General features: G+C 32.0%; 1 protein-coding gene across 2 annotated transcripts; it reads right to left on the reverse strand.

Moving 5' to 3' along the window:
- Window positions 1-9,951: 9,951 nt before the first annotated feature.
- On the reverse strand, window positions 9,952-13,255 carry LOC142641978 (putative inactive shikimate kinase like 1, chloroplastic). 2 transcript variants are annotated; one of them, XM_075816312.1, is made up of 10 exons: window positions 12,890-13,254; window positions 11,939-11,985; window positions 11,655-11,709; window positions 11,502-11,574; window positions 11,326-11,413; window positions 10,944-11,026; window positions 10,706-10,832; window positions 10,507-10,585; window positions 10,355-10,419; window positions 9,952-10,225 (listed from the first exon to the last, which is right to left on the reverse strand). In XM_075816312.1, exons 1-10 carry the CDS (start codon window positions 13,122-13,124, stop codon window positions 10,157-10,159), a joined length of 921 nt encoding a protein of 306 aa, XP_075672427.1. In that variant the 5' UTR covers window positions 13,125-13,254; the 3' UTR covers window positions 9,952-10,156. The 2 variants fall into 2 exon arrangements, with proteins under 2 accessions (XP_075672427.1, XP_075672433.1); XM_075816318.1 differs by lacking the exon at window positions 11,939-11,985 and having other exon boundaries at window positions 11,655-11,720; window positions 12,890-13,255.
- Between the last annotated feature and the right edge of the window lie 2,183 nt (window positions 13,256-15,438).

The following is a 15,438-nucleotide window of genomic DNA, read 5'->3' on the forward strand; positions in this document are numbered from 1 at the left end:
TTCATTAATTTCTTTTCTTTTTATTTTTTTAAATTTTTTTTCCTTTTGAGGTTTTTGGGTGTACAGAATGCAAATTTGTTTTGATTTTAAGAATTTTTTTTTTTTTTAAAGTACAAACTTCATGCTTGCCAAATTTTGAATTTCGGCCGGTATTTACCGAAATGTCCCGAAACACCCGAAATAGACTAATGTAAGTGCACAATTGCACCTGGCCCCAAGAACAGTTACGGGCTCAGGCCCAACGAGCCTTAAACAATGTAATTTATAGAGTGTGGGCTTGAAACCCAGGTTAGAAGTGTTTGAGGATTAAACAGCAAGCCAAAGATTATAAACACTTAAAAACAACAAAGAATGGTATAAGTCTATCTGCTCGGACGTAAGCCGAGAACTGTTCTTATATAATTTCTCTCTCTCTTTTTCTCTTTTCTTTAGGTTACAAAGAGGGAGTCCCCTTTTTTCTGTCTTAGATTCCTCTTTAAATACTACTCTTTTGAATACTTTGTACACGTGTTGCTTTACCTCCCCTTTAGCCTAGATATTTCTTTTCCCAGTGCCTTTGAATAGTAACCAGAAGTTTCTCTTCCACTGTTCAGGTGTCACTTCCCCATCAATGCGGCCAGGGTGGTAGGTGCAGGGTCTTTAATGTGGAGGTAGCAGCCTTTATCTTTGACATTTCTTCAACACCAGTGCTTCTGGGGCATTCTAGGGTTTCCCCCTTTTAACCATTGGCCTTAACCGTGTTATCCCCTAATCTTTATTACGAAACCCCGAGTTCTTCGGTGTCCATCCGAGGGTAAGTTCACCCTCGGCTGGATCCTCGGACCCTCGGCGTATGGGCCGACCCATAGTACCAACAGATTCTAAACCCAGTAGCAGGTCGGCCTTCCTTAACACGGCCCAAAAGGCCCACATTCTCATCAGGATCTTTTTGCCCCCCACAACTAAAATGACCCAAAAATTTTTCAAAGTGAAATAGAAACACCTTGGACAAAATTCCTAAAGTCGCCACTGGCTACAGTCACAAACTATTTTACAATATTTTTACAAACTATTTATGTGGCAAATTCTTATTAGTTTTTATGTTAGCCGTTTGTAAAAATATTGTAAAATAATTTGTCCGTAACATTACTCTTAAAAAAATAGCAACCTTGAGTAAAAATAGCAACCTTGACTAAAAATATATCTAAAAATGTTCAATTCTATCTTGATTATAGATATAATTGATATTTTAAAAAAATTTATTATAAATTAGGTTGATAATTTATTAGCATTTCAAATATTTAACTAAGAATAATACTAGAGATACAAACTATTTTACAAAAAAAATTTATAAATTATTAATGTGGTAAGTGATTATTGGTAAATAAAAAAATGATATTAATGGTGGACCTAGATGAAAATCAATTAAAAATTTGTATAATAAATTTATGGCTATAGTATTTATCGTTAAATAAATTTGTATAATATCCAAAAATTCCAATATATTAATGCCATTAAAAGAAATTTTTAGGAGTAACTACACTAATCGCTAAAAGTTTGTCAGAGATCTAATCGGACAATGGATGAGATTGAGCTTTAGGCTATCGGCAACAAATTAAGATTGTTCAAGATTATGGATTGAGATCAATGTCTTATGAGCTTCCAATGAACAAAGACAGATCATTGACATGAGGTCTTACGGCAACTTCTTTAAGTGAAAAATTCTGGGGAAAAAAAAAAAAAAAAACCCCACATATGGTGGTTAAAACTGTGAAATTTTGTATAACAAACTAGTTAGTTTGACCACGTTTGCCTATTCTAAAATCTAACGGACTATTTGTTAATTGATTCAACTAACTAATTTGGTCCTATTTTTTGAGCCATGATTTTAATAATGGTATTTTTTATTATTAAACCAATTTTTTCAAGTATATCTTAGATGTAATAAGTCTTCCATTATCATTACAAAAATTGTTTGTGTGTGATATGATTGAACTTACTTTGCTCTCGTAGAGTGAAATACTAATTTGATATGATAGATTATGGTGATAACTGATAATATTACTAGTTTTGATAATAGTATTATATTTATTAAAAGTGTACATTCAACTCACCAACTTAACAAAGCCATGTCTAACTCTACACTTAGAGTCCGTTTAGATAGAACTTATTTTGCTGAAACTGAAAACTGAAAACTGAAAACACTGTAGCAAAATAATTTTTAAATGTGTGAATAGTACCGTGGGACTCATTTTTAATGAAAAAATTGCTGAAAAGTAAAATTTGTGGGACCCATGAACAGTGCATTGTGCACTATTCATGGCTGAAAAGTTAAACCTTGCGGTTGGGTTAAAAAAAAAAAAAAAAGCAAAACGCGGACGTGGACGTGGACGTAGAAACTTGGATCCAAACGCCCTCTTAGAGTTGATTTTTGTGGGTTAGTTGGTTGAATTGGGTAAGAATTTTACTTTAAATATCCAATTGGGTTGGTTTTGGATTAGTAGTGTTTCTAACACATAACTCAACCCGACTCATCATATATACCATAATTTTATTTTATTATCTTTATTTTAATGTTTTTAGTTTGATTTATTTTGGTATTTGAAGAATTAGTTTTGATGAATTTGAAATTTTGGTAAGTAATTTATGAACATTATGTGAATTGTAATAATTTATTGAAAATTTAGTTAAATAATAAAATATAAAACTAGTCTATATATATATTAATAGGTAAAACTCAGAGAAAGCTCCATTAGAATTTGAAATTAGAATCTAATTTTGAGCCACGTGTCTAAATTTACTTGGGAACCATTTTATAATTATCCACTTAAGTTTGTGTTATGTGTCCATTTAAGTTTTTTAATCTTTGTACAAAATAAGTTAATGAGTACAAAATACTAAGAATCTAATATTAATGAATTATATATTTTTTTTAAACCAATCACATATACTCAATAAAAATCACTACACAACAAAAATCACCACACTTTCTATTTTATTATAAAATAGAGAAAAAAAATTATCAAAAGTAGTATTAAATTTGGGTAAGAATTTTAAATGTGACTAATTAAGTTTAATTTTAAAAAAATTGACTAATTATTTATATTTTTATGATAAAAATTGTGTTTAATTTTAAATGTATACATACATATTCATGTGTTACATGCTATTTAAAAAAAATATTGACTAATTGTTTATATTTTATAATAAAAATTGGGTTTAATTTTAAATGCATTCATGCGTTTATGTGGGTTACATGCTAGTTTTTTATAAGACATGAAACATATATGTACAACCTACTTACACCCAACTCAATCTATATGAGTTGAGTTGGATTGGTTTCTAGTTCTACACATGTAATAATTGGATTAGATTGAGAATTTCACAACCTGAAAAGGTCTGGTTGAATTGTAAAAACCCTTCAATCCCACGGTGCACACTTGTAACATTTATAAGTTTTGTTATGGAAATAACATTTATGATTTACATTTTATAATATTAGAGCATCCACATCAGTTCTTTCATTTTACACATCCATTTTTACACTAAAAACCTACTTTTTCTATTTTACACATCCATTTTTACAAAACATCCACATTAGTTCATCTATTCTATCACCTCTTTTAATTAAATAATCAATTTTCTCACATCTTTTATTATTTCCCTCAACCACCCTTTTTAATGCGCGCGCTCTCTCTCTCTCTCTCTACCCATTTTTTTTTTTTTTTTGCTCTCTCTCTCTATACCCATCTCTCTACCCGCTCTCTACCCATCTTCAGATCAACTCTCCCTCTTGATCAACTCTCATCAACTTTCCCTCTCGATCAACTCTCCCTAGCTCTAATCCACAAGCACCGAGCTCCGATCCACGAGCTCTGAGCTCTGATCCATGATCCACGAGCTCTGATCCACAAGTAAGACCCCAAAGCTCTAAGCTCCAATCCACAATCCAAGAGCTCCGATCCACGATCCACAAGCTCCGAGCTCCGATCCACAGGCAAGACCTATGAGTTCCGATCCAGTCAAGCACCGATCGTTCCACAAGCATCAATCAAGCATCGATCGTTCCGATCAAGCGCCGATTTATGTTTGTGTTTCTCTTTTTCTTTTTCTTTTTCTTTTTTGAGCAAATGTATCCCTATGTTGATTTGTTTGTATGGATGTATTTGTGTGTGGGTGTGTTTGTGTGCATCTAAGGAAAAAGAAGAAGATGAGGAGAGACTAAGTTTGTTGAGCACGGAGAAGAGAGAGAAAAAAAGGAGCGAACGAAAATCAATAAAATAATAAATGGACGAGCTACAGTAGCCGTGTATATTTACACGGTTATTGTAGCTCGTGGATGGATTTGTACAATTTTAGACAGTTTTACACCCACTGATGTGGAAGTTTTTTTGACCAAAATGAAGAAATTTTTATATTATAGAAGACTTTAAAAAAACTGATGTAATTGCTCTTACAATTGAATTAATAACGGTTGTGGAATTGTTCTACTTTATCACTTTTCTATTCTTCTTGCAAGCTGTTGAGGTACTAGTCTAAGGGGTTTTGTTATTTGTTATTTGTTATTTTTTTTTTCACACGACTTCAATGCACATTATATAATATACAATTACCATTTGTAGTACACGTCAAAGAATTTTCAATTACTTGAACTTCAACAAACAAATAGACTGGTTAAAAAAAAACAAAAACAAATAAATAGACTTTCCTTGATGTCCTCATGTACTGGCTGTTTTTATTAGATAAATTCTAACCTGTCCTTTTGAATCATGATAACAAATGTACCTTCCTCAATTGTGCATCTCCATTCATATATTACAGATTCAAATTAACGTCATATTATTTATAAATAAATAAAATATTTTCCAAATAAAACCTCAAAAAAAAAAAATTACGCCTTTGTGTTTTCTCCTTGTTGTGCTCTTTTTTTTTTTTGTGTGGCTATTTTGGCAGGTGGGGATTGGTTGTTTTTTGTTTCGTCACTACAAATTCCATTATATGTATTTTTTTTAATAAATATTTTGATAGTATTAGAGAAGATTAAATATTTCTATTGAAAATATCATGAAATATTAACCAATTAAATTATGAAATTCTTAACCTATTATATGTAATTTAAAAATTAAATAAATTTTTGTAACTCAATTTATATATATTTTTTGTTTTTTTTTTCAACAAAGACTTCAACTGTTCAAAAAAAGAACAAATTCTTAGAGCATTCACATTATAGCATCTAAAAAATTTAGCTTTTAGTAACTCAAAACACTACTTTATCTATTTTTACAATCCACTTTATAATATACCCTACAACGAAGGTTTTATATTAACATTCAATACATTAAAATAATGCAAAAAAAAAAAAACAATATATCTAATATAATAACCAACAATCACAGCCATCAATATATTAAAATACTTTTTTTTTTACACTCTACATTAAAATATTATTTTTTGTTTTAAGTTTTGAGCTACATAGCAACCCACTGTAACTCAAAGTTAAGGGCTCATTTGGTAACGCTATTCTAGTAACGTTGTTTGTATTTTTTGAAAATACATGTAGATGAAAAAGTATGTGAAAATACGTGTAATGTTGTTTAAAAACTGAAAACTATTGCTTAAAATGCCATACCAAACGGCCCTTAAATTTATTTTTAACTTTAGCTGCTTTGCTGCCGCCAAAGTTTTAGAGAATTGGTTGCTAAATTGACATTTTTGTCAATTTAGCAACCTAGCTGAGGATACTCTTATGAATGTGAATTTGAGCAATAACCGTTTATATAATGACCTCTCTCTCTGTATATATTAAAATAAAGTGGAAAAGAAAGAACACTGCATTATAATTTTTTGCTTCAAATGTAAGCCAAGGAATCACGTAGCTGTAAGTGTGGTCACATAAAGCCAGGACCAGAAAAAAAAAAATTATCAAACTCAAACTCATCAATCTCACTCTCTCTCACTCTCTCTCTCTCAATATATAGGTGGCATTTTACCACTTCAAATCTACAACCAAATCGAACCTGAAATTGAATATTATCTTCTTTCTTTTCTGCTGCTATGTCAATATTGAAATTTGCGACAAGTTAGACTTTTGAGGAATAAATTAGGTTCATTAACACAAATGCCCCCTATCATTCAAATTTTCAATAAGCAAATGGAGAAAGAATTTGTTGCCAAAACCAACCAACAAAAGAAAAAGAAAAAAGAAAAGAAGATCCTCATTGTTAATAAAGTACTGTGTCTAAACAAAACAAAACCAAAAAAAAAAAAGTACTGGGTCTAGCTAGTAAATTTCCTTCAAAATTTTGGTTGGTGTACGAGAACTACTGTACAGTCTGTACTAGTAACAGTAATTCTATATTTACTTTTCTTCCCCTTTTGGCCAGGGAATAAAAATTAAAGAACAATATCACTAGCCACAATAATTATGCACAAACGAACAGTAAGAATTTTAGAGCTTTGAAAGGGTGACACGTTGCTAATAGGTATTGCACAATTGCGCCACGTTGCCAAGTGTATGTTTAGGCACGTAGTAATAAGTAAGGCCTAGCAAATGGGGGTGGGACCCGGAGAGTGAGCAAAAAGTCCAACTTATTATAGAAGTTAACGGAAGATTTGGATTTGTTTATTTATTATAGTTCCCAGAAGAGAATGAAAAAGCTGTGGACTACTGCCGTGATTATCTTTAACACTTTTGCCTCTTTCTAGGCCATCCTGTCTTTATTGTGGGCCTCAGCCCAGTTTCACTGTCTCCATTATCCCATTTGAGCATCTTAACTAAAAAATTAATAAAAATTGAGATAAACGTTTTTTTTTTTTTTGGGTAAATCAAATTGAGATAAAGTTTTCCGCTGCATATTCAACATGTAAAAAGTAAATATTTTTTATTTAGTGAGTTTTTTTTTTTTTTTTGGAATAGCCTGCTTTATAATAAATACTCTTGAGTCAATACAATAATGAGATTTATAAAAAAGAAAAAGAAAAAGAGGTGAGTCAATTTCAAGTTTTTATTAAGTTAACTAGAATTCATTAGTACATCCAAGTATCTCTGCTAAGAACAGAATTTAATTATAAAATTAATTGTACCTTAAGGCTATAATCTTATTCAATAAAATAAACATTATTATATATATATATATATATTGAAAATCTAACTGTTGAATTGCATGTTCTTACGCTCTTAATACACATGTCAAATTTTGTGTTAATCAAATATTATTTACAATATAATCTATAAGCTTGTATTTTATGAATAATTTTAAACTACAAAAACTTGTAATTTAAACAGTATATAGATAGCATAGCTATTGATTTTTAATTTTCTAGAAATTTTGCAAGAATGAAGAGTATAAGAAAAAGACGTAATTCAATAGTGCATTTGTCAAAATTTATCTCCAATAAAAAGATATTGAGTAAAGTTATAGCCAAAAGTTACAACTAATTTTGTAATTAAATTTTGTCCCTCAACTAGCATCCCCAGGTGTCTAAAAGTAAGTTATTCTAGGGGTGTCCATGTTCAACCCAACCCACAAACACGACACGGGTTTTTGCTGGTTAGGGTTGTATCTTAATGGGTTTGGGTCATAAACAGGTCGACCCGAAAGCGACACGATAAAAAACGTGTCATAAATGGGTCAACCCACATAACCCGCAATAGACACATTTGACATGCCAATTTATTTGTGTCAACCCAAAATGACCCACTCAACACAATTTGTTTAACTCGTATAACAAATAATATTCATTTTATTTTAGATTTGTCAAATACCTTTTATATCCAACATATATTTTAAATTTAAAAAGAAAAGTGAGTAATTACAAAAACTTACAAGAGATATAATTGGAAATTGAAACTTTACAAACCCTAGATTTCTAAACCCTACAAACCCTAGATATAATTGGGTAAGGTCAACCTGCTTTATTAACAAGTCGGGTTAGGGTTAAAGGATCATGACACGATTATTAAATGAGTCAGGTTAGAATTGAGCCATTTAGTCGAATACTCCTACCTCGACACAATACGAACCCGAATTGACACCCCTAAGTTATTCAAAGGTCAAATCCTTCACCTTTAATTGTTGAGATATTAAAAAAGGAATTCAATAAATATTGCATATCCAACGTATAAATCCACACTAAATTTACTACAAAAAGAACGATTGCTTAAAAATATTTTTCTTCTTTTTCTTTTGTTTTTTACTTTTTATGTATTTTTTTTTTCCTAGGGATGTATTTCAGAGCTGGACAATAGTTGAGGACAACAGTGCAAACTTTTTTTTTTTTTTTAATATATAACTCTTTAAAATTACGCCTCTTTTTAGGTATATCGTATATGTATATAAATTGTACAAAATGAACACTAAATAAACTAGTGAACCCCGTATCTACTCTATTACCAACCCAAAATTTGCATGTATCCATTTACAACGAGATGGCCCCAGGACCTATTGGTGGAGGAGCTCACAACTATTAATGTGACTTATTGTGATTTATGCATTGAATTAATAATCTAATATTAGGTATATAAATTTTGTAATATATATATATATATATATATATTTCAAAATGGTATGCTAAAATAGGCTGATATAAAAATATTTTGTTTCGATAGCTAAACTGAAATAGGTCCAAAATGATATTTAGATCATCGTGTCACCTAAGTTTGCGATATGCGGAGAAGAGAGAAAAATGAAAAGAGAAACAAAAAAAAACAAAAAACAAAAAACAAAAATATATTTTAATGAATGAAAGAAAAAAATTATTGAGTTAGATATGGGATGTATTTGAAAGTAGGTTTCTAAGTCTAAGATTTTGATTAGACCGTATGAATGGTGGCTGCTCTCTAACAATTTCTTCCAAGGTGGGCACGTGATACAGTAGACTTAAGATCACATGATAGAACGTAGAAAACAAAGAGATCTAGCCAGCATTTGTCACGTGGTGGGCTAACCATCCGGCATATAATCTCAGCCTCAGGCTGATAAGGTACTTGTTCTGTTGAATTTGAAGTATTATAATGACCCATCCCAGTTGGGGGTATATATATATATATATATATATATATATATATATATATATATATATATATATATATATCAAAATGAGTTTATAAATCAAATGGTAAATAGCATCAGATTGATATAAAAATTGACATGCATATTAAGAACATATAAAACATGTAATTCAACGGTTGGATTTTCAAAATATTAATTCAATAATAAATTATTGGGTGGTGTAATGTAATTTGAACCCAATTATATATATATATATATATATATATATATATATATATATATATATATATATATATATTTCATTGAGACATTGACATCTACATTTGTATATTAGAATGACTCACTGCTCAATCAATGTTCATCCATTACATATATATAGTTTAGATTTATATCATGTCACTTGACCTATAAGGACAAAAACAGCTACATCTCTTGGTTTAACTTGTCAAATTGAAGATTAGTGACTTATTAATGATACATTAGAAACATCCAAGTAGGCCTTTTTATTTAAATGATTTGACTTGAACCATACTTCTAGAAGTGCAAAAAAAAGGAGGTAATTAAGGGTTTGAGAGTTGAGATCCCAGTTGTCATTATACATCATGATAACCCAGCATTGGGGTTGCACTACATGTGTCGTGAACTCAGTAGCCAACAGTCATGAATAATGATACAATTGAAGATACCTCAGGCGTGAAACAACCAAGCCCATTGTTTGGGGAGCACTTTCTATGTATTTTCTAAAACCCCACTTTCATTCAAGATAAAATTTAATTGCAGACCAGAATATTTTATTATGCTTGATGAATGGTGTCACTAAAGACGTACTCATAGATGCTGGTGGAACTAGGGAAATCATGGTGTTTTTTTATTTTAATAAAAAAATTAGTCAGATTGGACATGTAATGCCTGAAAGCCTTTACAACCAGAGAAATATATAAACCTTTGGAAAAATTATGGATTGCTGCAGAGGATATTAACATATTAGAATACGTAAATAATGAAAAATGTTAGTGTTTTTATACAGATTGCTACTATTAAATTTTATTCCAAGTTTTCAGTCAAGGCAAGCAGAAAAGCTCTTAGAGTATGGATCATGTCCCAAAAATTATGGTGAGTTAAGTGACGGAATTCGGTACAAGTGATGAAAGCACAGATGTAGCTAGTTAAAAGGGTCTTGCTGCTTCTTCCATCATCTTCTTAACTCTTGTCAATTTTTCAATCTCCTTGAGAACCTGAAATATTAGTAAATAAAATGAGGAAATTAAAAAAGAAAAAGAAAAGAAAGACATGCTTAGTGACTTAAGTCTTATTATCTAGATCAAAAATCGAAGCATTTTCTCATTGTAACTATATTTTTTCACCTCTAAAGCCATGTCTTCGATGGTAACTGCGTCCATATCATCATAACCTAATTGAGTAGCAACCTCTGCAAAGAATCGGTAGCTGTTAGAACCACCAAGAAAATACAGTTGACTACATGATGAAGTGAGTACAAGATATTATGGGGATATACTTTGTAGTGAAACAGTTGCATCAGCTGTACCATATCCACCTCTCATTTCTTCATGAAGTGCAATTAACTGAGTCAAAACCTGGTTATCATTTATCAGAGCTGTTAATATTTAAAAGGGCTCAAGATTACTAAAATTTAGTGAAAGTTTGAGAAAGACTAGGCAGGTTCTACTATTGAAAATAAGAGAGGAAGTTAAAACCTCAGAATAAGCTTCAGAAGTATATATTTCTGAATCAGAAAGTTGAGACTGGTCTTTAATCACCTCCCTGGCAACCATGTCTAAGGGCACATCAACACATATCGAGATTCCATATCTCAGAAAAGCCCTATATATGACGAAAGTAAATCGAAAAAAGCAGGAAATTAATAATGATAGATTACTTATGCAGCGGACTATAGGCTGTGAATTAAGAAATAAGTGGAAGCAGTATTCCTACAGATTAGTAGAACTCTGAACTGCACCATCTCCAGCACAAATCACTAGTCGACCCATGGATGATAACTGCTTCAACACTTCAGTCTGCAGCAACATGCCAAAAATTCTTAGGATATCTAAATGCTTCACTACTTCAAGTTACTGTATCAGCTGACTTATTTGGAGGATTAACCAATGCAGTTTAAATATTAAATATGGCAAAAATGCTATCACTGATACTGATCTGGAGATTGATCATTGAGGTTCATTCTTTAAGTGAACTGCCTTCTAAGTTGAATATTCTTTGAACACAACTGATGTAACCAGTCTTAATCTGTAATAGAGCTTTAATACAAAAGCAACAGAAAGCAACTATAAGTAAGTTTCAAATTTCAAGCAATCACCTCAGACTCACAAAAGGCCTTTTCATCACTTTCCTTTAAAGATTTGGCAGCAGATTCACCTCCGGCAGCTTCCTCAACCAAACCATCACTGGATGTAGAAGAACCCAAAACAAAAATTTAGCTATAGGGATTACTTGATCTTCTCCTGAATTTTCATAGTTACAGCTCATGGATACCTGTCAAAGTAATAATATCGTAATACACCTGCTAGAAGTTTCCCCAAACTGGTCTTTATGGAGTTTTTCATCCCTTAACACATAAGAACATAACCATAATCACCATGAGATCCATAAGTTCAGAAGCATCACCAAGCATCAAGTGATTCTTACCCACAAGAAATATGGAAGTTCCTTTCAGTTCAGGGGATATATCCATAGCTTTCTTCTGGATTAAAACTGAACAGTTAAAATGAGAACTTCAAACCACAAGAAGCCAACAGGAGTAGCATATCTTCTCAAGCCATGGTCATCATAAAAACTATATATGAAAGGGAAACAAAATTCCCAGTTTTGGCTTCCTTCACTAAAGAAGCATTTTCTTTCTTAAAATAACTCATTTTTTCAGAGAGAACAAAATGCATAAAAGATTGAGGCACAAGGAAATGACATCTCACCTTCAATGCAAGCGAAGGTTCAAGCACAGCGTCCTTCGTCTTTGGATCTTTAAAGGGGACAAAAATGAATAAAAGGGAGGGGCGACACAAATAATGAAATTAGAACGTATGAGTTTGCTACTTAAAAACCCTCAAATATTGTAAATCAATTTAAGCTGATTGAAACTTCACCACTCAATCCACTTTGCAGGGAGCATAATTGGATCATGTGAATATGGAAATGAATACTCATAATTGAATTTTTAATTTTAGTAATTTTACTACTTCAAAACCCTTAAAAATTGTAAATCTAATCAAGCTAATTGAAACTTCACCACCCAATCTAATTTATTTTCACTCTATCACACAGAACAGTTAATCTTCCCTTCCTCTACTCACTTTACATGGAGCATCATTGAATCATGTGAATATGGAAATGATTACTCATATTTGAATTATGCAAATATAATAACTTAATGAGGAAGTTGGCACACATTAGACCAACAAAATCCATGACTCACCAACTTGGAAACCAACATCAAACAACTAACATGCATTTCAGAACGTTACAAACATCCAACAATTATAATCACATAAAGAGTTCACTACCTATTAAAACAAAACGAAGGAAATCTCTGAGAACCCCAATTCATTTTAGGTAAATTCATAAAGTAATTCAGTCTTTAAACGACCCATAAGAATTGGATGAAAAATTCCAATTAACTTAAAATGCTTCAACAGTTAAAATCTGTTTTGTTGCTGAAAACACGAGGTTGAGAAACGAAAAAAAATAGCATAATGCAACAAAAACAAAACACAAACCTCAATCTTGCTTCTATCTATAACTCTATCCAACAAACACACCCAACAACAAAAAAAAAAAAAAAAAACCTCAATTCAACAAAACACTAATTAAATAAACATTCCAACCCAAAAAAGAAAAAGCAACATGGGTTTTTGAAAAGGACTCACTGAGAGTGCTATCATTGGCCACAGAGCAAGTGGTGGAGCGAGATTGAGTGTGGAAAGGAGAGCTTGGAAGAGGTGGGTGGAAGCGGAGGGTGTGGTAATTACGAGTGGATAAGGAGTGTGGGAAATGGGTCTGGGAGAGGCTGAAACTCGAAGCCACAGCATGAAAGGGACGTTGGAATTGGAGGGTATTGCAGTTGCATGAGGTTATTAGCTCCATGGACACGGACACGGACATGAAGGGTTATAGATAAGTTGTTTTTGTTTAGTTTATCGGTTTCCTCACGCCTCACAGTGTTTGCAACTTCAAGTTCGTTTCTCTCGGTTTAGTACCCGGCCACTTACAATTGACTGTGTGTGGTCTAACAATTAAGTTAAAGTTCTTAACTGTATAAACCGTTGGAACTAACTTCCCCTTGCTAGTTGCTGGAGCATCAGCCTTAGCATAACCAATATTTTAGTCAAATAAGAATGAAGAAAGGGATATTGCAAATTTTAGTTATTTATTCAAGTAAGATGATATTGTTAAGAAAGAAGGGGAGCCCTAGGTCCAAAAAAGGCAGAAACAACAAAGGGGGAATCAATCCATCAATTTCCTTACAAAAAACCATCTAAGAGAGGAAGAGATGGATTGGGGTTCCCAAGTTGGATAAACAGATGCTCAAAAAGTTAAAAGATGAGCAAGCTCATTATATGATCGGTAACAAAAATAGAATTTTTCTACAGAAAAGTAACAATGTTAGAATATAAATTGATGTATGAGAATGACCGATTTATACTCAATTCTATGGCTAATGTAAATTTTAAAATAATTACCAATTAAAGTTTGATTATAAACTAATTAGCTAATTAGCATATGCATGGATGGATAATCAAAACAAGCCCAAATAATCAACATACCTACAAGCTACAAGAACATTAGAAGTGTTCACAAAGAGAAATACCCAAAATGAACAAAAAATAACTCTTTGGGCCTATAATATTAAATGATCCACTAACAAGAATAGTTACGGTACAAATCACTTACAAAACCCTACAAGTTGAGTAATAACTATGTATTTAAGCCTTGAGCTCCTGATAGCAATTGATTCTAGGAGTCTTTCTCCTTATTAGTCACTAGAATTGAGCCATTAATTGCTAAATCGAGACTCCTTGGACACTTCAAGACTTCTTGGAGATTTTGAGATTGCTTCAATGATTCCCAAGCACCAAACAACAATAAAAAACTCTAAAGGACACTGCACATGTACTAGATTTAATCTCCTCTCATAGAATTTAACAATTTGAGAGGGACAAGGTAGAGAGAACAAATGGAATCTAGGTTGTTGAAGCCTGAATTTCATGGGTTAGAACTTAGAACAATATACGAGAGAGATTTAAGGGATAGGTATAGTAGCGGATGAAAATAACTAATTGTTTTAAGTTTGCAAAACTTGCTCAATTAAGTTATTGCGGATTGTACTATAAAAATAAAAAATAAAAAAAGTTATTGCAGATTTTTGTTAAGATTGCTGTTTCAACAGCTTTTCAAACTCTAAACTCGCCTGAGATGACGATCACAGTTAATCGAGATGCTCAGTTTAACAACTTCACTTTTTAGCACTTTGACTTCTTAATCAAGTACAATGAACCCACAAATATTACAACGAAAATAACAATGAGAAAATACAAGGAAAAGTTTATACAAAATATGCCAATAGTAAAAATCCTAACAATCTTCTACTTTGGCAATTCCATGACAAAACACCCTATACAAACTTAAATGTGAGTTGAGACATTGGAAACAACTCCCTCACACCTAAGCTGATGAAGAAATTTGAAGTCTTCAACTTGTCTTTCTTGAGACACTCAAACAAGAGCAATCAAATGCATGGGAAATAGACAGATATAAAGCATCAAGTACAACACGATCATTTAGATAACAAAAAATGTCAGAGAAGCATAACCACAATGATAAATCAACAAGGGATTGATCATCCAAACATGCTTATTACATTAGCACAACCAAAATAAGCAAAAAGGGTCTAAGTTCATTGATGCATTAGGTACCTACAGGTTACAGCACTTGCTATTCTCGGATAAACTTTTGCACTACCTTCAATATTTTATCTAGGCAAATGTTAACAAGCACTGCATGGTGCTTGTTAAGGTTGGATTAATGCGGGTCTCACTCAATAAAAAAAAAAGGATAAATGGAAGAAAAAAAACAAAAAGCTGACCTCACAGTCTATGTTAATATTTCTTTCTCCATATAAAGTTAACCTCACAGCCTATAAGGCTGCTAAAAAATGACATAAAACTGTTGTTAATGGGAACCTTATAATGCTTGTTAACACAATCCTTTATTTTAATGTAACTGTTGTCCGCAAGGGACCATGTGACCCACTTAGAAGCTCTTTAAGGTGAGGTTGACCCGGGTATTGAGATAAGTGAACTCAATAACAAGATGTAAATTGGAGTGGCGAAATGAAGTTAAAGGGTGATGTTCATTCCTTAAAACTAGATCATTTCGAACTAATCAAATAATCCATAGGGAATCAAGGAGAATGTTC

The sequence above is a fragment of the Castanea sativa genome, chromosome 1 (genome assembly GCF_040712315.1).
Source record: "Castanea sativa cultivar Marrone di Chiusa Pesio chromosome 1, ASM4071231v1".
In the NCBI taxonomy this organism is placed as follows: domain Eukaryota; kingdom Viridiplantae; phylum Streptophyta; class Magnoliopsida; order Fagales; family Fagaceae; genus Castanea; species Castanea sativa.